This window comes from Manis javanica, chromosome 13, assembly GCF_040802235.1.
Source record: "Manis javanica isolate MJ-LG chromosome 13, MJ_LKY, whole genome shotgun sequence".
Lineage (NCBI taxonomy): Eukaryota > Metazoa > Chordata > Mammalia > Pholidota > Manidae > Manis > Manis javanica.
Window position 1 is genome coordinate 100399817 of NC_133168.1, and position 23089 is coordinate 100422905.

At 60.4% G+C, this 23089-nt stretch overlaps 1 protein-coding gene across 5 annotated transcripts; it reads right to left on the bottom strand.

The window, feature by feature from the left end:
* Window positions 1-1016: 1016 nt before the first annotated feature.
* Window positions 1017-16638, bottom strand: PWWP3A (PWWP domain containing 3A, DNA repair factor). 5 transcript variants are annotated; one of them, XM_037018375.2, is made up of 14 exons: window positions 16560-16638; window positions 14771-14895; window positions 14125-14210; window positions 12949-13019; window positions 10656-11486; window positions 9538-9639; window positions 7661-7731; window positions 6523-6599; window positions 6149-6209; window positions 4597-4672; window positions 4344-4394; window positions 3396-3832; window positions 3066-3129; window positions 1017-1338 (listed from the first exon to the last, which is right to left on the bottom strand). In XM_037018375.2, the coding sequence occupies exons 2-14, from the start codon at window positions 14825-14827 to the stop codon at window positions 1247-1249; spliced, it is 2076 nt and encodes a 691-aa protein (XP_036874270.2). In that variant the 5' UTR covers window positions 14828-14895; window positions 16560-16638; the 3' UTR covers window positions 1017-1246. The 5 variants fall into 5 exon arrangements, with proteins under 5 accessions (XP_036874270.2, XP_036874271.2, XP_036874267.2 ...); XM_037018376.2 differs by having other exon boundaries at window positions 3066-3154; XM_037018372.2 differs by having other exon boundaries at window positions 12949-13037.
* Between the last annotated feature and the right edge of the window lie 6451 nt (window positions 16639-23089).

Consider the following 23089-nt stretch of genomic DNA (forward strand, 5'->3'; position numbering starts at 1 on the left):
CCCGCTCTGGAGTCAGCAGATCCCCACCTCACGCATGGCCTGAGCATGAAGTGTGAAGACAAGCGCCCTCTGACCCACAAGCCTCAGGGAGCAGGGAGGGTGGCACACAGTCAGGCGGGCACACAGGTGGGCAGCCGGCGTGACTGGCAGGCATCTGCTCAGCTGGGGCTGACGTGGACTCCGCCCTGCATCAGACCAGGTGGCAGGCGGGCAATGGGTGAGGCCTGAGGAGCAAGGGCTGCTCCCAGACGGCATTTCATTCGCGTCTGAACAGTTCATTCAGGGTCGGAGCCCGGGACCCGGGGAAGAGCAGCTGAGGGCATGTGAGTCGGCAGCCGGAGGTGCTCTTGTAGGGAACCCCCACTGGTGGGCTGCACACATTTCCCTGGAAGGGGGTGGGGACCACTTTGTGCCCGGGGTCTGTCCTCCTTGGGCCGGCCCATCGGGAAGCATGACCTGCCGGCACAGGGCCAGGCAGCCAGCATCACGAGCCTTCCTGGCCAATGACGACCGTTTCCCTCCTGAGAGGGCAGAGGCGGATCGGCAGGGCCACGTCTGTATGTCCCACTCGGCCAAGACAGGGGTGGCCGGCGGCCCTGGAGCACACACCCTCCCGCTCGCCCTGCAGGCTGCTGCGGGGACAGGGCAGTCATTCTGGCGGGGGGCGCCGATCCAGCCAGGGTCTTGAGTCACTGCCAGCGTTTACTCCCGTATCCGACCTCCTTCAGCTCAGAGTAACTCGCTGGCCCAGGGCTTCGGCCTGTGATGGACTCTTGCGTTCCCCACACTGCGACCTCAGCCGCGCACACGGGCCTGGCTATGCCAGGGCAGGAGCATCACGCCCAGGATAGTCGCAGCCACTGGCAGGCTGGCAGTGATGGCGCTCAGCTCAGGGACAGACGCAGCCACCGTGTGCAGAGCCTCCCCGCCCCCCTCACCAGCGATCCGGGAGCCGCCTGGGGCAGCCCACGCAGAGGAGGGCAGGCAAAAGACACGGAGGTTTCTGGAGTCCCGCGTGCAGGTCACACTCGCTTTAAAACTCCTGTTTAATACTGGATACAATGCTTTTTAACGTAAAAAACAAACATGTACCTTATGTTAAATCAGTCGCTGTAATGATATAAAGCAAAATACTATTCATCTTTATCCTTTCTAAAACCTCCCAGCAGCAACTGTAGCTTCCAGGAAGAACCGGAAAAGAGAACCCGCAGGCGGCTCGGAGGCAAGCCCACCTCCCAGGCAGCGCTCACTGGCTCGCCGTCTGCCGCGTGCCTCCACCAGCCTCAGCAGCGCTGACCCCTTTCTTCCAGGAGCTGGTTGTCAAATATTTCTTTTTCCCTTTGGAAAACAAATGGAGACATTGCCGTTTTAGTAACTGACCATGCTTTAAAGGGCACGGAACACAGACGTTGCTGTTTCACGGGGACAGAGCTTCCACTTGGGCAGACGGGAAGTTCTGGGGTGATGGTGGGGGCACTGCACAGCCGCTGAGCCGTGTACTTGAGATGGCAAGTTTTAAAGGAATACGATGTAGCAAACTGTCCACTAAAGGGACCCAGGTAAGAAAAACTGCATTAACCCTTGCTTGGCTGGCCACTGCTCGCAGGACAGAGAGAACAAGCAACAGCAGTTCTGCTCAGCAGAACGCTGGAGGCGGGCCAGGCCAGGGTGCGGCGATTCCAGGGGAGACGCAGGAGTCCCCTTCAGAAGGCCTGGGGAAATGGCTCACTGGCACCACGAGATGCCCAGGTCGCATAAAGCCAGGGTTGTGCCAACTCCTTAAACGTAAGGACAAGACGAGGTGTCAGCAGGCAGCATGAACCAAGGACACCCAACATCAGGGAGGGCGGATCCTGGGAGGGACAACCATGCAACAGGAACTGGGGCCCACGGCAAGCGGCCTCCGCCCCCGGGTCCTGCTGCTCAGGCCAGGTCCCCGAGGGGGCGGAACAGCAGCCCGTGCATGCACCTAATTCAGCACAGTGGCTGGAGATGTTTACAGCAGGCAGAGGCTGAAGAACTCGGTGCACCCTGACCCCAGGCACCCTGATAGCAGCCTCACAGAAGGAAGAACAGGAAGGCGGACAGACAGACACTACGGCAGAGTGGCAGCTCCTCGGCCGAGGGGCAGGAAAACGCGGGCCACGGTGGGTATGTGCCAGCACCAACCGCTCTCCCAGGAGGAGGTTGTTTATGCATGAGGGGCAACAGGCGAGACAGACTGTGGAGATCCAGCAACAGGGATGCCAAGTTTCTGTCTCCAAAGGCCCTATCAATTCAGCTGAGTCGGAATGCTGCAAATGGAGCCGCGTCTCTTCTTATATGGACAGTCCTGCAGGCCTCCCTGTGCACGGAGGCCTGACCACCAGCGGCCCAGCCGCCCTGGAGCACAAGGGGGCCCTGCTCAGGAGGGCGTGGGGCCTCTGCAGGCCCTGAGTCTTCACCGAGCGTCCCGTGATGGGTCCGGCTGGCCCTGGGCGGAGAGCCCGGCCTGAGACGCTAGTTGAGTCCTCCGCCTGTCACAGCCACGCGGCCCGCCTGCCCCCGAGGCTGGCAGCCAGCCCAGAGACAGGATTAGGGGCTCTGGGGGCCAAAAATCCAAGGGTGGCTACCCACACCAGTGGAGACAGACATCTCGATCACAGCACGCTTCTCACCAGCCAGGGATGGCCGGGGCGGTAGCCTGATCTCACTGCATTATTCCGACAGCCATGACATTGGGGCAAAGGGAGAAGGTTCGGGGGGCGAACATCAGCCCCCTGTGAAGGGGGAGCAGACCTGGCGGCCCCCAGCACGCACCCGCGGGCCGCGCTGGCCGGTCTCCTGCAGGCCTCGAGGCGGGCCCTGGACCTGCCGCCCACCCGCGGCCTCTGCTGGCCTCGCTCGGTCCATCTGGCCATCCCCTGGCCAAGTGCCAACGTGTATTTCCAACTTGACGTGATTCATTTACCCACCAGGCATCTGGTTAAAGTGTCAGGAAGAGTGGCCTTGAGTGACGCATGGTCAGAAACACGCCTTTGAAGACAAAGTGGGAAATGGGTGGGAACTGAGTTCTGGGCGCCTACCGGTAGCCGAGCGAAGGTCCTCGGATGTACTTCTCCTCAGCAGTCTTATAATCCACTGCATCAACTGCAGAAATAGCACAGATGATAGCCTGCAAGAGGGCAGTGGGGGCCAGTGCACTGTCAGCTGGCACACTCCCAGGTCAGGGGTCACCAAACTCTACAGAATCCCGCCTATCTCTGCCTGTAATGAAGTTTCTGGATTCAATCAGTAACATTTTCTCTTGGACTAAAGACACGAGTGCCGGTCACTAAAGGCAGAGACGGAATGGCAGGCCCCCCACACCACAGGCCCCCTAACTCGCACAACGGCCTCTGCTGAAGCCCACTCACTTCAGGCAGAAGGACGTCGAGGATGAACCGGATCCGGTCGCTGCTGACGCCCACCGGGGCCCTGCTGCCCGCCTCCTGGTACACCCTTTGCAAGTACTGCACCACCAGGTCCAGCTGCTCCTCGTCCTCCAGGTACGTCTCCACGCAGGTCACGTACTGGCCTGAATTCAGGAACATCTTCAGCCACCTCGACGGCTTCCTGTTCTTCAAGATGGCCTGCAGGTGGCGCTCCGCGCCCCGGGCCTTCACGATGTACTCCACCAGCTTCTGGTTGGCCCGGTCCCGGGCGGCCCGGGACCGGTCGGGGAGGACTTTCCTGCGGGGCCGTCTCCTGCCCTGGGGGACTCCCGCCACGGGCTCCCGGAGGCCCCCCGCGCTCAGCTGAGGGAACCTGGTCCCTAGGACGTCCTGCTGGATGGACTTGCGGACGGGATAGCCTGCAGAAAGGTGCGTCTGTGAGAAGGCCGCTGGCAGGTCCCTGCCGCCTCCCTTCATGAACCGGGCAGCCCTGGGCAACCGCACAGACTGGTGACTGTGGGGAGAGGCCCGAGGCAAGCCCCCCACGCAGAGACCCACGTTCCCCAAAGGCTCCTCGTCTGTCAGGATCCCTCACCCCTCGGCCCGGCCCTGCCCTCCTGAGGACGCCCGGCCATCCGCCGCACTGTATCAGCCAGAAAGCCTGGGGCTCGGCATGCCTGCCAGTTACCTGAGGGCGGCAAGCGACGGGGAGGGCGGGCAGAAAGTGCCGCCTCCACATGCCCCAGAGACCGGGGCGCCCTCCCCATGGGCACCCGGACGACCTGTGTGGTCCTGGACTGCTCTTGGCATGCAGGACTGGGCTCAGGACGTGGCAGGGCCTCCTCCTGGACACCAGCCCTCCAGAGCGCCCCCCACAGAACATCGCGGCTGTGGAACAGCACACCTTCACAGAGGAGCTGGGGGACTTACTTATATCAGCCGCGTAGTATTCCAGGAAGGAGCCGGAGAAAGAACCACAGCCTGTGGAGGAGGGGAAAGCCCGCCGCATGTCACAGACCCTCTAGAAACCCGCCGGGGCCACAGGGTCCAGACGGCCTGACCTTGCATCTTGGCCCCAGTGGGCTGCTCCCATAAACCCTCACCACCCAGGCAGTCCTCCCAGGGGGCCTGCACTGCCGCCCCCTCTGACCCTGCTGTCCGAAGGTGCACAGGCCCCACGTACCGAGCCGGACCCTGTAGTCAGTGATCAGGGAGACGCACCAGCCAATGGCCTGGTCAAAGCCCTCCTTGGCCTCCTTCTGCAACAAGACCCAGAGGCAGGCATTTGCAGGAGGCACAGAGCTCCTCTGACCTCATCTCTGAGACCTCAGGTCTCCTGTCCATGAGGGACCCAGCAGCCACCACAGTGCAGGGCTCCCAAGGCCAGACAGGAAGGACATGTCATGCCAGATCTGGGGCTGGGGCTGCCCAGAACAGCAGAACCTAAGCAGAGCAGGTGGAAAACGCCACTATTGGGCCACCACTGCAGGTGGAGACTTCAGAGTGGCTGCAGCAAACCCTACTGAGACGCCCTTGTGCCCGTCACTGAGGGGGCCGGGGCAGCTGAGAGGAAGCGCTGCCCCCGCAGGGAGGGACACTGGGCCACAGCTGCAGGACCCACCCAGGCCTGGTGGTCCTCAAACTGAGGGGAACACCACAGAGCGACCCTGGCTGGCTGATGAACCCCTCTTGGGCTCCTGCCCTCGGCCAGGCCTCTTCCCCGGAAGCAGGGGTGGCAGGCACAGGACAGCCCCTGGGCATCCCCACACACCACCCCCTTGTAAGCTGGGTTCCCTATGATGGGGCATCTTCTCGTGCTCGAGGCACTTGGGTCTCAAAGCAAGACTCGTGCCCTCCCCTCCACCCACCCCCCGGCATTTTGGGAAAGCGATCCAATCCCCAAAAGTGGGAACAGGGCCAGACGATCAGCCGCATGTGCTCGCAGGCCGCTCCCCAGGGAGCATGGGAAGCACGTCGCGCAGCCTCACAGGGGCCGATGCAGCAGGGGACAGGCAGGGCACCAGGCTCATGCCGGGGTTGGACACGCTGGGGACAGGCAGGCAGAGCCTAAGGGTCCGGCATGGGAGCCCACCTTCCAAACACCCACCCGCACCTGAAGCCAGCCTGCAGGCAGGAGGTTCCCGAGGCCTCCCACTCCTGACGCCACAGCTACGGAATCAGCTCGCTGCACTGTGACCCCGGCTGTGGAAGGCACAGGCCCGGCCCACCCAGCCCAGGTCTGCTCCCAGGAAGGTGGCACAGAGCCCGCCCTACTTCAGAGCAGAACGAACAGCCCCCCATAGCACTGATGTAAAGAGATGGTGACAGGACCGAAGGGACCCAGCTACCGCCAAGCAGAGAAGTCGGGACTTGGGGCCACGGCCACAGCCGTGCCAGGCTCTGGCTCACAGCACACGTGGCAGCACTCCGAGGGGCCCGGGGTCTGCAGTGCCCGCTCCACGGGCAACCTGAGAACAACAGCCCTGGAAGGAGCGAGCCTCGTGCCCAGGCAAGCTGCCCCCCCACGCTCGGCCTCGTTTCCTCACCCCTGCAATGGAGACACGTCTGGCTACCTTGCAGGGCGGCTGTGAGATCGGCCCAATGGTGGAGCCGGGCCGCAGAAGCCTGGCCTCTCCCCCATCGCCCGCACACAAGCTGGGATTCGGGGCTGTGCGAAGGAGCCTGAGGGAGAACCCCCCGCCTCATCCCCGGGACAGCACCGGCGACCCACCTACCAGGAGCGCCTGCTTCTCCTTACAGTCGAAGTGCTTCAGCCTCCGGAGAGACACGGTGATGCTTGAGGCAAAGAGGCAGGAGTCAGGGCAGCGTGGGCCCGGGGTGCCCCCCTCGGGGAGTGCTTGGGGGGGGCCTGCCATTTGTTCGTGCAGCAGCTGCCCACCCCAACTGTCTGAGGAAGGTCCCCACGAGGGGGGGGGGTCCCACACCCACGTGACAAGGGTCAGGCATTCGCCTCCTGTTCTGCGGCCGGCACATCCCGGTGCGTGCGCGTCCAGGCAGCGTGTCCCTGGTCTGCACCCCGACCCCACCCTCCCAGGCCCCCAGCCCCACAGGAGGCGTTCCCCAGGGCAGACGCAGTGAGCAGGCTCACCCCCGGCCCTTCGGGTCCATGTGTCCCTCGATGAACAAAACGCTTGCTTTCCTGTCCCGGCGCCTGACACTCTTGACCTGCCAGCAAACCCAGAAAAACACAGTGTGGAGAGCCCAGGGGCAGCCGCGCACCGACACATCTTCCTGACACTGTCCTGCTGCACGGGACCGCAAATGCCTGCATGGGTGACGCCAAGCACCACCAACTCAGGGCAACCCAGGCGAAGCGGACACCATCTGATGCTCAGAGACCACCCGGGTGGAGTTGCCGCCGGGCAGACCCAGGTGGGGTTCCTCCCGTCTGGGCCGGCCACCTCTGCGCAGTCTGTCCTCATGACCCATTAACCCGGGGAAGGGGAGGAGGGGGCTGGGCCGAGGGGCCAGGGGGTGTGGGCGCCAAATGGAAGGCCGTGCCAAGGGGAGCTGAGGGGACTGGACAAACAGCCCCGACAGCTGAGCCAGACCCTGTCCCTGGGCCTCTGTCCCTGCCTCATGACCCCCAGGGAAGTGCTGTGCAGAGGGCTACCCCAGAGCCACTGGGACGGTCGATCCCACACACGGAGGCTCTGCCGACTCCGTGGGCAGACCCGTGAGGGCGCCAGCATCACTGCCCCAGTGCAGGCCCCCGCGCACCACTGTCTCTGACTAGCGGAGCACCAGGTCCCAGAACCCCGCCTGCCGGAGGATAAGGGAACAGGAAGGGGCCTCTGCCCAGAAAGCACACCGGCCAGCTGCCCGTCCAGGAGAGAAGCCGAGCCCAGGGTTTAGCTGCACCGGAGCTCACGCACCATGTAGGAGGCGTGGACAGGACTCAAACACCGGCCTTTACATGCACAGCTGAGCCCTAGCCACCCTAAACGCTGACACATTAAGGAGCTCCAGCAGGTGGGCAGGCCTGACGCCCACAATGTTCAAGATGAGCAAACTGCAGGCGGTTTCCTGGGCGGTTCTCTGCACCTGCTGGGCGACCAGCTGCCCGGGAACCCTCCTCACAGGGACAAAAGGACTGGACTCCCCGACTGGGCGAATGTGTCCCCACAGGACACCCTGCTCCTGGGCCATCCTCCTCAGCCGCCCGAAAGGGGAGGGTAGAAGGCGCGGCTGCCGGCTGCCCGGGGTGGGAGGGCTGCTGCTCTTACCACGGCTGGCCAGAAGGGGTATTTCTGGTGCTTGAGCCAGACCAGCATTCCGACCTCAAAGGAACGCGGTTCTAGAATTAGAGAAACAGAACAGACAGGTCAGGACCATCATCAGGTGCCAAACGCAGGCAGCCTGAGCACACACGGCTCTCAGGACAGTTGGAACCTGGCGTCAGGAACACCAGGATAGGGAAGATGGGTTTGTGATGCCCGCTGAAGCCTAAGAGCTGGCCGTGGGCACGGGAAACGGTCACAAGCAGGGCGTGCGGCCAGCTTCCAGGGCAGCATGCCACAGTCCCATCAGGGGTGAAAGCGAGGCCGAGCTGGTGTGGGGGGGTCCTGTATCATCTCTGCAACTTATCTGTAAATCTCAAATCAATCCAGAATAAATCATTTTTAAGGAAGCATGTGGCACGAAAACAGGAGGGAGACGGGCACATGACAGAGATACCAACATGAGAACCGGTTTTCTACGTGGCTCACCGTCTGAGAAGCTGCAGTCTTAAAAGGGAAACAAAGAACTGAGTAACTGTCAGGTAGCTGGAGAACTATCTGTGAACACAACTATGTTTTCAACCAGAAGGCAGAAGAAAAAGCCTCCAGAATGAGCAAATAAATGACAAAAAGCCAGCTACAAACTCGCAGAGGCCGTTCTGGACCCAGGCTAAGCCACCCTGTGTGGGGGAAGCTGCCATGTCCGACCACCTGACAATTTAAAGGTCTAAAGATGAAACCTCAGGGCCGAGTGGGGAGGCCGCCTGGAGAAGGGCCTGCAGCCGACTCGTGGGGGGTCATAACCCACCCACAGACCCGCGCAAGAGGGACGTCAGAGCCCCGTGAGCACAAATGGGCCGCAGCCGTGTCAAGGGCCAGCCAGGGAGCCACCAGGCAGAGGTCAGGCCGCCGGGAGACAAGACCAAAGGGGAAGGACAAACGCAAACGCCGTGGGGTGACCGGACCCCCAGCTGGCAGCGAAGGAGGCACCCGCTTGGAAGAAGGTGTGCGGCCCCATCTGGGGCCTGGTGAGCCCTGAGCAGGGGGGCTGATGCGCCAGTATTTCCCATAAGCACACACACGGGCACTGTAGCCCCAGGGGTGGGACAGGCGAGGGCAGGGCTCTGCAAGGGGTCACCCACCAGTCCCGTAAGCAGTGAGTAGGTGCCACTAACTTTGACACCACGTAACGGTGTCAAAACTGCCCGACTCATCGTAGGTTAAGAACAGGGGAGGACAGGCCTGTGCAAATGTGCCGATGTGGTGGCACATGGGCTGGGAAGCAAAGAACCATGGGAGTGGGTGTGCCCACAGAGCTCGGGCACACCGGTCGGCTTCCTGGCCCCCAGACTTCCGTGTGCTATGTCTGCAATGTCTTGGGAATCCGTAACTATTTCAAAATAAAAAAAACTAAATTAAAACCCAACTAGACTATGGTGAGATAGTTAACGATGACTCCACGCTGAAGGTGGTCCTGAATGAGCTGGGGAGGTGCGTGACCCCTCCTAGGTGGGCTCGAGGCACGCACGCAGCCCTGGGGGTGCCGGGGCGCTGCTCCCGCAGCCGGAGATCGCGCCTGGACAGACACCACACCCACCCAGAGGCCCCCAAGGCTGCAGCACCCCTCTAGGACCAGGGCTGGGCTGACCCATGAGGGGCCAGGGTGCTGATGAAGGGAACGGAGTGCTCACAGGCCGGGCCAGCCCTCTCCCTGGGGGTCCTTCCCTTTGTGTCCCCATCCTTGAGACAAGGACCAAACACCTGGCACTCAAGGTCTCGGCTCGGCGGGAGGAAAACGAAATGGCAACAGGCCTTGCGGGAGTGCTGGCGACACACCCCGGATCCACCACCAGACGCAGCTGGGGCTACTCCTCCCGTCTCACCGGGGTACAGGAGGATTCTGGGCGGCTCCTCGTCTTCCTCATCTTCCTCCAAGATAGAATCAACGGACCCGAACTCCACGGACTCTTCAGAATGCGGACGGCCTGCCGAAGATGTCAGGTCAGACCCTCACCGCCGTTATCTTGGTGACTCACCCCCGAGAAACATTTCCTGATACACGAGCATCGCTGCAAAAAGCTCCCGCGTTACGCTTACTTGCATGGCAGGATTCGGGAGGGGGCACGCCGCCCAGAGCACACGTAAAAGGAGATCGTGGGAGAGCGCAGAGGGGGGACCGGCTTTCGAGGCATGAACTAGGGCAAGCAGGAGTGCAGCTCTCGGCTGCGGGGAGGTGCCTGGGCCCTGTGGTGGCTCCCTTTGTGGAGCTGATCCCGCGTGGAAGCCCTCAGCGGCACACGGGCAGCGGGCAGGGTGGCAGGCAGGGCAGCTGCGGCCACTTTCTGATGAGGAAGTGGCTGGGAAGGCGGGTCGGCTCTCTGCAGCCTTCCAACACACTGGGACGTGGCCTCACAATAAAGGCCGAAGCCTACATAGCAAGCGTGGCCAGACCTCCGGGCTCCTTGCCGCGCAGAAACGAGCATTTCTGAATCAGCATTTCGGAAACAAGTGGGACGCTGCGATGCTAAGATGGACACACCACGGCGCCTGACTGCAGGCCTCCCAGAGGCACAGCCGTGCAGGCATTCCTGAAGAGCAGGGCCCGGGGGCTCCCTCCCTCGGGAGACTCCTGCCAATCTGATGGCGGTGCTGACCGCTCTGGTCCCCGGGGCGCAGACGCAGCGTGGCCACGGCCACGCTCTCCGGTCCTGCCTCTCCAGCCACGCCCCGCCACCCCGTCACAGGCCCCCTGTCCCCCTTCCCTCTCTCCAGTGCAGAGCACAGACAAAGACACAAATACTCGGGAGCAGTGGGAGTCGTCACAGCCCAGCTGGGAGGCGACAAAAAGGAATCAGGGAATCTCTGCTCTGCATCTATTCTGGTGACGATCTCATTAAAATGTGGCTGCGAACACACAAGGGCCTGGCCCGGGGCCTGGCCCGGGCACCAGACGGCCACCCTCTCCCGGCACCACACCATCCCTCAGCCGGCGGTCCTTTACCTTCCTCCCCGGCACGACGGCTCGTCTCCTCTGCGGGCACGCGCAGGGTGGGCAGGCCAGGTTTCAGAGTCGTGAGTCGCCTGGGCCCCCGCTTGGGGGATGGCGCTGCCCCTGGCTCCGGCTCGGTGGGAGGCCTCTGGCTGCCGTCTGGGCACCGCCGCTTGGCAGGGCGGCCTTGGGTGTCGGGGCAGGCCAGGTGCCTGGGGGCCGGGAGCACGGTGGGGCTGCCCGCAGGCTGCCCTGGGTCTGGCCCTCTGGCCCACATGCCCCCCTCCCTGACTTTGGAAGGTGAGCTGGGGGAGGCCGGACCGCTGGCCTCCTCCTCGTCTGCTCCCCTGCGGCCTCCCTCTGAAGACGAAGGTGCATTCTGGCATGCATGCGGCTCCTGGGCCGAAACTCTTTCCCCTTTGCTGGGGGTTGTCCGACTTTTGCGGTGTGTCTTTGACCCCCGGCCGTCTTGAGGACCCCCAGCAGATGAGACCACCAGGCCTCGTGGACCTTCACTCTTCCAGAGCCCCTGATGCTGGTCTGCTTCGCACGTGGGGCCTTTTACACAAGTGGGTGACCCCCACAGCCTTTGGTGTGCACGTGCCTTCCCCTCGGCTCCGTCATACACAGCTCGGGGGGAAGGAGGTGAAGCACTGGGGTCACAGGGGCCGGAAGAGGCCCACTCCGTGGGCTTCTCTCGTGGAGACAGGGCAGTTCTTCCTTCCCATGACGAGCTTTCTTGACATGGCCCGTTGCTGCTGTTCAGAACATCTAGACCCACGCGAAGCGACCGTCTGTAGACCAGCTCCTCCAGGGGTTCAGCGGGAACCTGGTTCTGTGAGCCTGCACAGCCAGGAAACAAAGAAAGCCTGGTGACACCCAGACTCCCGGGCCCTGTTGTGGAGCCTCCCTCCACAAGCGCCACGCTCACTGGTCTACTTTTGATCGCTAGCTTCCGTACCTGCGGGGAGGACTAACACCTCTCACCTACATCCTCCCCACAGGGGACAAGGCTGCAGAACAGCTGCTCCTTCTGGGCTCAGGGGCTCCAGTTTTTTTAAAAGCAAACTGGCTGACCTCTAACACGACTGGGTTACAGAGATGAATTCTCTCAGGTTACAGAACAATACCGCCAACAGGACGCATTCAGACATTTGGCAAATCCTCTCTCGGCATTACAATTTCAAATTCGATCAGGGTCAGTAAAAACTCATGCCCACAAATAATGAACTCTGCTGGCAACGTGTTCGGGGTGGGGCAGGGTGGGGGCAGCTGACAGAAAGCAGCCTCCATGGGCCAGTGTTTTCCACACTTCTTTGCAAGGGCCTTTCAAACTCCAGAGACAGCATCACAGGCTTGGGAGTCCAGCCCAGGTCCCCCTCCGGGCCCCGCAATAGTTGTATTCGTTCATTCAGACACACAGACAGGGCACCATTTATCCCAACAAGACGATGAGTGCGGTGTCACAACTCAGTGGGTGTAATGCCTCATCAGCACAGCATTTCCCTGCTTAGTATCACTGGCACCCCCAACAGGACCTGAACAACCACGGTTGTCTGAGAGGTGACAGGTGACCCCGCCTGAGGGTCTCGCTTTCAGCAATGGCTGTTTTTCCAAAGATGTAGGAAAACAGACCCTTGCTTGTAAACACCTTTGGACGGGATTCTGAACAATCTTTTCAAGAGACAGGCAGAGTTTTTTTTTTGCATATGGCACACGCACTTCCACTTTGCAGAGAGAAAAAAACACCTTCACATGTCGGTTTGCAGAACAGAGACAGGGGCAGTATGTAGTCCCTGTTTCCTAGGGAGATGCATGCAGCATGTGCCCCCAGCTCAGCTGTCACCTGCGAAAGGCACAGATTCCCCATTGGGCTGAACAGGCACACCCTTCTGCCCCAGACTCGGCCGTGGACTTTACATACACAGCCCACTGCTGCTCACATCTCAGGCAGACACCAGACCAGCATCAGAACTGTTTTAGTCTTAATAGAGGAATTAAAAAAAAAAAAAAAAGGCAGGGTCCTTCCCTCTCCTCACAGAAGCAGACCCCCTCTGTGCCCTGCATGCTCGCTGCTGGCCACCCTGGAAGTCAACAACAGGATAGGTCCTGGGGCAAATTCGGGAAAGGTTTGGAAAGCAGACCTGTTTTCCTCTCCTTCAGCTCAGGGACTGTGCGTTCCCTTGCGTGCAGGGAAGAGCTGGTGCACAGGGTCGGTTCCGACGCGGGGAGCCGAGCCCCTCCATTTGCCCACGCCACCTCCTACTTGTTAGGACTTAGTGCTCACCCAGTGCCCTGCTCTCACCTAAGGACGAGGCGATGTCTTCGATGTGAGACTGCTCCAGGGTCTGGGCTTCTGCACTTTTCACCTTGATTCTGCAGGGACAGAAACGGCTGTTATCCGCCAACAGCCAAGGCCGCGAAGACATTTTCAAACGTGTTTTTCTTTAGATGACAAAAGCTTTAGATTCATTTTCTTCCTTCTCAGCCTTCCACTTAAAACTGAAAGTCACAGCCAACTAGGAATTCATGTGCCTGAGGTTACAGGCAGCAAGGACCCTGGTGACTGCGATGGGGTTTTTTGTTTTTTTTTTCCTTCCCTCTTTTCTCTTTTAAGACAGAAAAGGTTGGCTGGATGTAAGAGTAAAAAATGAATTCAATTGTGACTTTTAAGAGGCAAACCTTGCTTTCAATTGCACAGATAACCCTTTGTTAGATTTTTCAGAGTAGCTGATAATGTCAGTAAAAGCTGTTTACAGCCCAGCAGGTGTGTTTTGGTTTAAAAGGATGTGCTTTCCTTTTAAATCTCCAGTATTCAATTATCTTCCCAGCCGCAGGAACCTGTGAGCTTGGGACCCGGGGAACCTGTCACGGGAGCTGGTTTGGGTTTATTCTCTATTTAGAGCTGGGAATTCTTCCATTAGACGTAACATCACCACAGTCGTATGCCATCTGGGCATTTTAACCTCGCCACGAGAGCTTATGGCTGCCCATCACTGGGCGACTCAGAGCAGGAGAGCCATGTGCGGCCCCACAATCCCATGTGTGCCTCTGAACGCTCTGTGACGGTTTATTATTAGAAGGACAGGTCCAGAAACCGAGTATTTCACAACTGATGGGGCTGTTACCCAAATTTCTGAAAACAAACACAAACAGATCCATGGGAAGGAACTATCCCTGCCCAGACCCCAACGGGGTACACCCTGTGTCTAAGTTATATTCAGTGTTTGTGCCGATCTCCCTGCAGATCGGCCCAGAATGCCTTGTGCTCGTCAACTCCCAAACTGAACATAAATAAAATCCATTGTTTTTCCCTCTTAAGGTTACTGTGGGCACTAATCAGTTCAAATAACTAAAGACTTAATAATACCTTTTAACAGCAGACTTCACTTGTGTGTGCGTGCCAGGGGGTTGGGGGGAGATACAGCATCATAAATCCCATTTGGAAAATAAGAGCATTAAAAAAGACACAACACTTAACTTTTTGTCTAGGGAGAGTATTTGAACAGTTAGAAGGAATTCCTTTTTCCTCTTATTTTTTGTTGACATCTCAGTTCTGGCCAAAACCTACATTTAAAAGAAAAAAATCCTTATTGAGACACAACAGTTGACAGAAAGCAGCAACATACACATGCAAATGGCGCAGGTGTTTACGGTATGCAGCCGCGCTCCCTCAGGGAGGCCCCGTCCAAGCCCTGCGGTCTCGCAGTTGGGGACACTGAGGCACAGGTCAGGGGCAGACCTGGTCAAGGAGCAAAGGATCTGGCCTTGTCACTCAGCGTTCTCCTGATGGCGCTGCTGGAGTCTCGGGGAAAACTCCCCTTATTTACTATCACGGGGCTCCCTGCCAGATATTCCCCTGGCTTATGGCCCCACATGCCTTTTTACAGCTGACTTTTCTTTTTTTTCAGTGAGGAAAGAAAGATACTCCCACAAGTATAACCTTGTAAGCACTCGACCAAAACCCCATTAAACGGGGAAAGACAATCCTTGCCAACAGATAGAGGAGCTAAATCTCAAGCTCAGCTATTTCTCTGAAGCAGCTCCTAGGTATCTCCTGATAAAGATTTTACTTGTCACCCGAAAGTCACTTGTAATCCCTGAAACTATGGGACAATGGCTGTCACCTTTGCAGGCCATAACCGGCTTTCCCATCGGCAGAGGACATACTCGGCATCCGTCATGATCTAGACTCATGTGGCAAGCGGCAATGATTTGGCACAGAGCTCTTGAAGGTCTGCCTCGATGTGCCCTGAAACAACATGTGCACACTGGTTCATAAAATTGCTTGCATGCGATGCTCAAGGGCAAAGGTGAGCGGAGCTTATCCTCAGGTAGGCGGTTCAATTCCAGAATCTCACACCCAGATGCTCAGGACCAGAAGGAAACGGCCGGCCTCAGCTCTGAGGGAGGCGCCCGACATTTTTCCACAAATAAAATACAGCCAGAAGCCCTCCCCGGCTTGTGTCTCCGTTATCTTTAAAAGGGCCCTGAATACACCATCTCTGAGCTGAAGGCCTGCGCCAACCTCGGCAGGAGAGGCGCGTTTCAAACCAAAGCTGAAAACCCTCTCCCGCTGGGGCGTCCACAGCCGACCGGAGCAGGGGCCCTGGGCTGCGTGTCCCTGGAAGGGCAGGACGGCTGCGCGCCTTCCTCCCGTCCATGGGGCACACTCTGCCGCTGCGGACCGACGAGACGAAGGTGGGGGGCTGTCTGTGCAGGGGGCGTCAGGCAGCAGAGGAGGGGGTTCGGGCAGCAGAGTCGGGGGCTCACAGGGCAGAGGAGGGGGTGCGGGCAGCAGAGTCGGGGGTTCACAGGGCAGAGGAGGGGGTTCGGGCAGCAGAGAAGGGGGTTCACAGGGCAGAGGGGGTTCGGGCAGCAGAGAAGGGGGTTCACAGGGCAGAGGAGGGGGTTCGGGCAGCAGAGAAGGGGGTTCACAGGGCAGAGGAGGGGGTTCGGGCAGCAGAGAAGGGGGTTCACAGGGCAGAGGAGGGGGTTCGGGCAGCAGAGTCGGGGGTTCGGGCAGCAGAGGAGGGGGTTCACAGGGCAGAGGAGGGGGTTCGGGCAGCAGAGAAGGGGGTTCGGGCAGCAGAGGAAGGGGGTTCACAGGGCAGAGGGGGTGCGGGCAGCAGAGAAGGGGGTTCACAGGGCAGAGGAGGGGGTTCGGGCAGCAGAGAAGGGGGTTCACAGGGCAGAGGAGGGGGTTCGGGCAGCAGAGGGGGTTCACAGGGCAGAGGAGGGGGTTCGGGCAGCAGAGAAGGGGGTTCGGGCAGCAGAGGAAGGGGGTTCACAGGGCAGAGGGGGTGCGGGCAGCAGAGAAGGGGGTTCACAGGGCAGAGGAGGGGGTTCGGGCAGCAGAGAAGGGGGTTCACAGGGCAGAGGAGGGGGTTCGGGCAGCAGAGAAGGGGGTTCACAGGGCAGACGAGGGGGTGCGGGCAGCAGAGTCGGGGGTTCACAGGGCAGAGGGGGTGCGGGCAGCGGAGGAAGTTCGGCGAACAGGCTGCCCCCCCACAGCAGAGGTGGGGCCGGCCCGCAGGGGGTTCCCGCAGCGGAGGAGGACGGGCTTCGGGAGGCAGCGGTGGAAGTTCGGGGCACGGAGGCGGGCTGCACACAGCGCAGTGGGGTCGCGCAGCCGAGGCGGCGAGGGCCACGGGGGGCGGGGCGGGGCGGCAGGGGGCCCGCGCCGCGGAAGGCGGGCCAACGCCCCCGGGGCCTTTCCGGGCGCGCCCCTCCCCCCAGGCCCGGCGCGGCCCCGCCGCCTCAGACCCCGGCCGGGCCAACGCGAGCGGCGCAGCCCGCAGGGCTCACCGGGCGACCGGGCGACCGGCCTCCCCGGCGCAGGGCCCCGCGCCCAGCGAGGAGGCCCCGGCGGCCCAACGGCCGAGCAACCCGCTCGCCCACCCAGTCCACGCTCACCGCCTCCGCCGCCTCCGCCACCGCCGCCGCCGCCGCTCCCGCGGGCCAGGGGCGGGCCAATCGGCGCCGCCGCCAAGCCCCGCCCCGCCTCTGACCAATGGGCGAGCGCGCCCCCGCGGAGGCTCCGCCCCTTCCGCCCTGGAGGGCTCAGACTGACGGGAGGACTGGAGGGCGCGATTGTGACTGACAGGCAGTCGCGGAGCGGGCGGGCGCAGACTGACTGACGGATTGACTTCGGCGCGGGCGGGCGGGCGCAGATTGACATACTGACTTATCAACGGGCGGGCGGACAGGCACTGACTGACCGACTGACCGCCGGGCGCCGAGCGGCGGACTGGCTCCCTCTGCACTGCTCCCTGCACGCAGGTCCGTGACCAGCTTTGGCCTCGCACCGGGATTTCTGTGCTTTAATACCACGTGTGCACACTCGTGTGCCTACCGCTGATCAGGATGCAGGGCATCTCCATCAGCACAGAGCTGCCCCCCGCTGCCCCGTGGACCCTGCCCACCCCACCGCCACCCTCAGCGCTGCTGCGGGTGCCCGCCGCCTCGCGCCGCAGCCTACAGTTGAACCACGCGGCCCTGAGCAAGCCTTCCAGAACCTTCCAGCAGCTTCGAGTCCCTGAAACGCGCGCCACAGCGGGTGGCGACGGGGTCGCGCGGCCGAGACCCAGGCTGAGCTGGGGGCCCCCATTCTGAAGGCCCCGGGGCAGGTGGGCCGCACGGGCGGCACCCATGGGATTGAGAGACCCAGGCCGCCAGTTTCCAGTGCGGACCCCTTCTCTTCACCTGGGGACTCAAATGGCTCAAGGCCCCCGTGGGTCTCAGTTCAGAGGCTGTTTGGCTGTGACGGTTCATTCACATCAGGAAGTTTGGGTTCGGTTCTGACCCAGGGCCGACTCCCTGGCTGTGTGCACGTGCAAAAGACTCAATCTTTGCCTTCATTTGTGGTTTGGTAACAAAGTTACCCGGTTTTCACCAGTCCCCAGGCTAGCCAAGAGGAAAGCCACAATGCTTTCTCCACCATGATTTCTCCTGGAAAAAAAATCCGGCTCCCCGAGTGTCCCACCGTGGGGGCGCAGTTAGCAGACAGAGGGAAGAAACCAATACGGAAACGTGCGTGATTATTTCCAGAAGGGAGAGTTTTTAATTAAAGCCATGATGCTCTCTGGGAAGGATGGGTCCCGGCAACTCTGTCAGTCCCCTTTGAGCCTTTCATGCACCCGTGAGCCTTGATGATTTGGGACCTGTGACTATGCTTTCCGCAGATGCTTGAGTGCCACTGGGTGACGGTGACGGCGTGGAATGCAGGTGAAACAGCCCGCAGGGAACCACAGCCCATCCAGGAGACACTCGGTGGAAAAGGAACAGCTCGCGGGAGGCTCCGGTGCCGGAGCCAGGGCTTGGGACTGGGGGGGTCTCCCCGCCACCGCTGTTCCTGGTCAAAGCATCAGCGGGCCAGCTCAGCTATCTGGGCAGAGGACCGTACCGGGTGTGACCTGCTGGGGCCCCGACACCCATTTTACAGACACGGCAATCAAGCAGCGAAGGTGAAGTCCCTTGTCCAAGTCAGAGCTAAGATTTGAAACGGGTCATTCACCTCCAAAGTGCACCATCAACCACTGCACCATAATAGTGTCAATATGGATTCTAGCAAAGGTAACCCAGGAGAAGTGCAGGAAGCTGAGAGGAACAGAGATGCCCCCAGGGTGGTAGAGGCAGTTAAGGAAGTGGCACTGAATCCTAAAACGGGACATCTGACCCGCCAGGCGCTGGGAGAGTGCTTTCAGAGCTTGGCAACTGTGCAGGGGCCCTGGGGTGGCGGAAGGCCCAACCGATCAGAGGAACCTAGTGAAGCCTGGTGAGGCCAGGACCAGGTTAGGAACTAGCGGGTGGAGGGAAAGCAGAGCAAGTTTCTCAGGGCTTGCACATGTCCTTGGAAGGGGTTGTTTTTCCTAATTTATTATTTGGATGTAATTACGGATTCACAGAAATTTGCACAAACAGTACAGAGAGGTCCCTTGTCCTCATGCAGCAGCTCAGCCCCATGGTTACAGCTTATGTGACTACAGGGTAATTTCAAAACTGGGACACTGATGTGGGTACAGCATGTGTGTAGATTTCTGTGCTGTTGTACCATGTGTAGATTCATGTACCTACCGATTCAGGGCATCTCCATCTCACAGAGAGCTGCCTCCAGCTGCGCCACGATCCTGCCTACCTCACCGCCACCCTCAGCCCCGGGCACCGCGATGCTGTAACCTGCCCTCATGAGCACGTTCTGCAGCCGTACCGCACGTCACCTCAGGATGTGTTTCTCCCACTCAGCACAACTCCCCAGAGATGCACCCAAGTTCTTGCATAAATCAAGAGTTGTTTTTCATTCCCGCAACATCCTTTCTGCCCTATTATTTAATATACAGTTGCCAGGGATGAGGATGTGGGCATCTTTGAGGCCCATCTGCTCCCTGCAGGGGATCAAGGGGGAGTAGAAGGCAGGATCAAGATGCTGGATAACCGCCGTGTACCCCATGCCGCACAGGGCACACCCACACCACTGTGCCTGGCTGATTGTGGACTGGGGAGGCAGCACCAGGCGCCACTCCCGGATCCCACGGCCTCTTCCCTGTAGAGAGGGTTCGGTGGCCCGTCTGCGCCCCCGCCCAGCCTGAAGGGGGAAGCTGGGCCTCCCCCCTGTGAGGGAATGACAGTGAGTGAGTGACTGCACAGTTGTTGCCTTGTGGGGCTGGTGCACGGAAGCCCTTTGTAGACCTGAGCAGAGCTTCTGTCACTCAGGAACCTTACCCGAAGCAGGTAAGATGATGTGGGGGAGGCTGGTGCTGTGACCCAGGGGTCTGAGAACAGACCTCAAAGAGAAACGCACCCACGTATCCTGAATTGCTCCTGTTAATACCGGCTGCCCGCAGCCACCGGCCACACCTGTAGCCCTCATCCCTCCGGCCTCCTCTCAGCCACCCCTGGCCCAGTCTCCCACCTGCTCTCAGTGTCTCTGTGTGGCAGGCGGCATCCTAAGAGGGTCTCTGGCGGCTCATACCCTTGTGTGATCCCCTCCCCTTGAACCTGCAGAGTGATGGGTGGCATGCCCCTGATTATGGGATATTACGCGGCAAAGGTGAGGGATTTTCTGGATAGAATTAAGGTCCCTAATCACTTGGCCTTTAGTTAATCAAAAGGGAACATCCTGGGTGGACCTGACCTAATCAGGGGACCTCTTCAGAAACGAGAACGGGGTCCTCCTGAGGTCGCAGAGGCTGTCCTGTGCCCACCAAGAAGCAGGACGTCGTGAGGTATGCAACTTCCAGGAAAGGACTTCTGCCAGTGACCTTGTGAGCTTGGAAGAGGGGCTACCGCAGATGCTTACACCGCCATGGAGACCCTAAGCGGGACATCCAGCCCCGTGTGCCCGCCCCCGACCCGCAGAAACCTTCAGATGGGCTTGTGCTAAGCCACCGAGTTTGTGGCAACTTGCTAAGTCACAGAGGGACACAAACACCTGGTGCCACTCCACTCCGACCACTGGGGAGGAGCTTCCATGCACCCCCACGTGCCGCCCTCAGTGTCCATTTCTGTGCTCTCCCCGACCACCTTGCTCTCAAATGGCCCAGTTCACGTCTCAGGTCCTTCCCGAAACTCTCCCCGGGAGCCCATGGTGGGTCTGCATCTAAAGCACGGTGGCCATGGGCGCTGGTCTCCTCTCCTTGGTCGCCTCCCCTCCACAGGGCACGTGGTGGCTTGCACTTGCGGCCACACTCGACGACGTGTCCGTGGCACATGCTTTGGCCAGTGAACGTGAGCAGAGCGCTGTGGCCAGCATGCGTTTCTCCCGGTTCCCCTGCCGTCTGCCCCAGGGACCAGCTCTGCCCTGGAAACTGGCTGCCCTGTCAGCTGCGCCCAAGAATCAGGAGGACGTGACACACAGCTGAGCCCTGCCACACGGCTGGTGTGTGAGCTCCTGTGGCTGCCGTGACAGACACCATGAGCTGGTGTCTTAGAACAACACGCGTATGAGCTTGCGCTTCTGGAGGAGTTGAGAGCAGAGTGCGGGCAGCACTGGTTTCTTCCGGGGGCTGCAGAGAATCCACCCCAAACCTCTCTGCCGGCTTCTGGCTGGCGCTGGCTTGTAGACATGTCCCCCCCCAGCTGCCTCCATCCTCACATGAACTTCCTTCCCCCCGGGTCCCCTCTTCTAAGGACACGCAGTCTTTGGATTTAGAGCCACCTGAATCCAGCGGCATCTCCCCTTAACTAATTAGGTCAGCAAACATGCTATTTCCAAGTAAGGTCACATTCTGAGGTTCCAGGGGAGGATGTGAATTTGGGGGGACTCCACTCAGCACAGTCCAGCCAGCATGCGTGGGCTGGTCGACGCTGAGCTGCGGCACTACCTCGCCCAGCCTTGCTGGTTCACACCGCAGTGTAATTATTTACATGGTCGTCTTCCCCCAGACGCTGACTCCCTGCCGATGAGAGACGGTGTGCCGTTCATCACTGTATCATAGAGGGTAGGGGAAAAATTAATTTTACCAGCTGGCACAAGAACTCATTTTAGAGATGTGACTGGGCCTGTTCAGGAAAAGTCCCTAATTAGTACCAGGGGACAGTCAGAGGCCCCGAGGACAGGAGATGAAAGGGCTCCCAGAGCGGCCGCGAACTCCTCTGCATGAGTAAAGAGCTGCAGTTTGGGAGGAGAGGGACAGGAGTCCGAGGGGGTGGGGACCCCTGAGATCAAGAGACAGGGAGGCAGCAGGGAGACGGGGCGGAGGGGAGGGAAGGCCAGGCGGCCTTCCACGTCCTGCTCCAGGCCCTGTGCCAGGAAACGGAATCGGCCAGACTCGCCCAGGCCAGACCTGCTCAGCCAAAGCAGAGAACAGGCCTACCGGCCAGCCGGATGGGTCACCCAGGGGCGCCCGGCCAGCCCCCGAGGCATGCAGTACGACGGGGTCCAGCCCGAGGATACATACGGAGATGATTGTCAGAACATGCCTGCAGTTCACAAGAAACCCAAAGAGAGTCTGTCGACAAACCAGGGAGAAACGTGCCCAGGCCCACACAGATCCGAGGCCCAGGGATGCGGCCCGGCCACGACACCGAGCTGTCAGCGGGCACCGGGCCATGCTGGGCGAGGAGGCGCGTGGGCTTCGTTCCACCTTGTGCCTTTGCTCTGTCCGGTTACCTTGGGGCCGCATTACTTCTGTAATTGCTTAAAAAAAAGCAAAAAACAAGAAAGTAAAATATTTTAAACCATCTGTGTAATGCGCACCCTTTCCTGGTCTGGGACCGGCCCCCTCCAGCCCCCAGGAACTGATGCATGATGCAGTGCGGCTGCCCCCTGCCTGCGGCTGCCCCACGCCGGCTGTCTCGGGGACCCAGGCCCCCCACAGGGGCTTTGGGACTCATGGTGGCTTTGCCGATACCGTGAGGGAGCGTGTGCCCCTCTTCTCTGCACTGACCCGCTTTAAAGCCGCAGAGCACAGTATCCCCTTCGGCTGCCACCCATTCGGGGCCTTCCTGGGCACTGCGAGCAGCACCCCGGCCCCCACCCACTCCATGCCGGGAGCACCCCCAGCTGTGACAACCACACACATCCCCAGACACGACCCAGTGTCCCCAGGGACAGGATCCCCCCGGGTGAGGCCCACAGCCAAGAACTAATTGCATCGCCCTCATCGTTGCTGGAAGTAACTGCCTCTGGGTCAGCCTGCCCCCTGGGGGGCCTTGGGACTAGCGGGGTCCCCCACACCCCTTGTGACCTGGTGTGTGAGTAAACAGAAACGAGGACGGCCCTTGCAGCTGACAGCTCTCTCTTCCGGAACTTCCACTTGTCGGGCTGGACTTCCCTCGGGTGGCAGGTCACAGCCGAGGTGGGGAGCCCTGCTTTCCCCGTCACCACCTCCCGGCATTCCAAACTGATTTAGGCAAACGGAGCTTAATTTTCCATTCCTCCCAAAACACTCCTTCCTGAGCACCAAGGCCTGTCCACCCCAGCGGCCAGCCGTTTGCACTTGGCATGAATGAGGTTATTGCTCCTGGGGCAACCGATGTGCGGCTGCCCACAGGGGCTCCCTCACCGCGGGATGAGTGTGTCTCGGGCAGAATGCTAACGGGTGCCGGCAGGTGTCTGCCCAGCATGCAGATCACATCGGTCATTACTTTCCCAGGGCTGCCTAACAAAGGGCCCCGAATGGAAATTTATCGTGTCCCCGTTCTAGAAGCCAGAAATCCAACCTGAAGGGGGGTGGGGCCGGGGAGGCTCCCTCCAGCCTCTTCCAGCTTTTGGGGTCTCCGGCGTCCCTTGGTGCCCTTTGGCTGTAGAGGACAACCTGTCTTCTCCCTGTGGGTCTGTGTCCAAATTTCCCTCCCTGCAAGGGCACCGTCATTGGGTTCAGGGCCGCCCTGGATCGGGGATGTCACGTCGGCCTCACTACCCCAGGCCCCAGTAGCGGTCGCGTCTTGGCCGACAGGAAAGCTTTCGGGACTCACGTGCACATGAGCTTCCAGAAGCAGGAAAG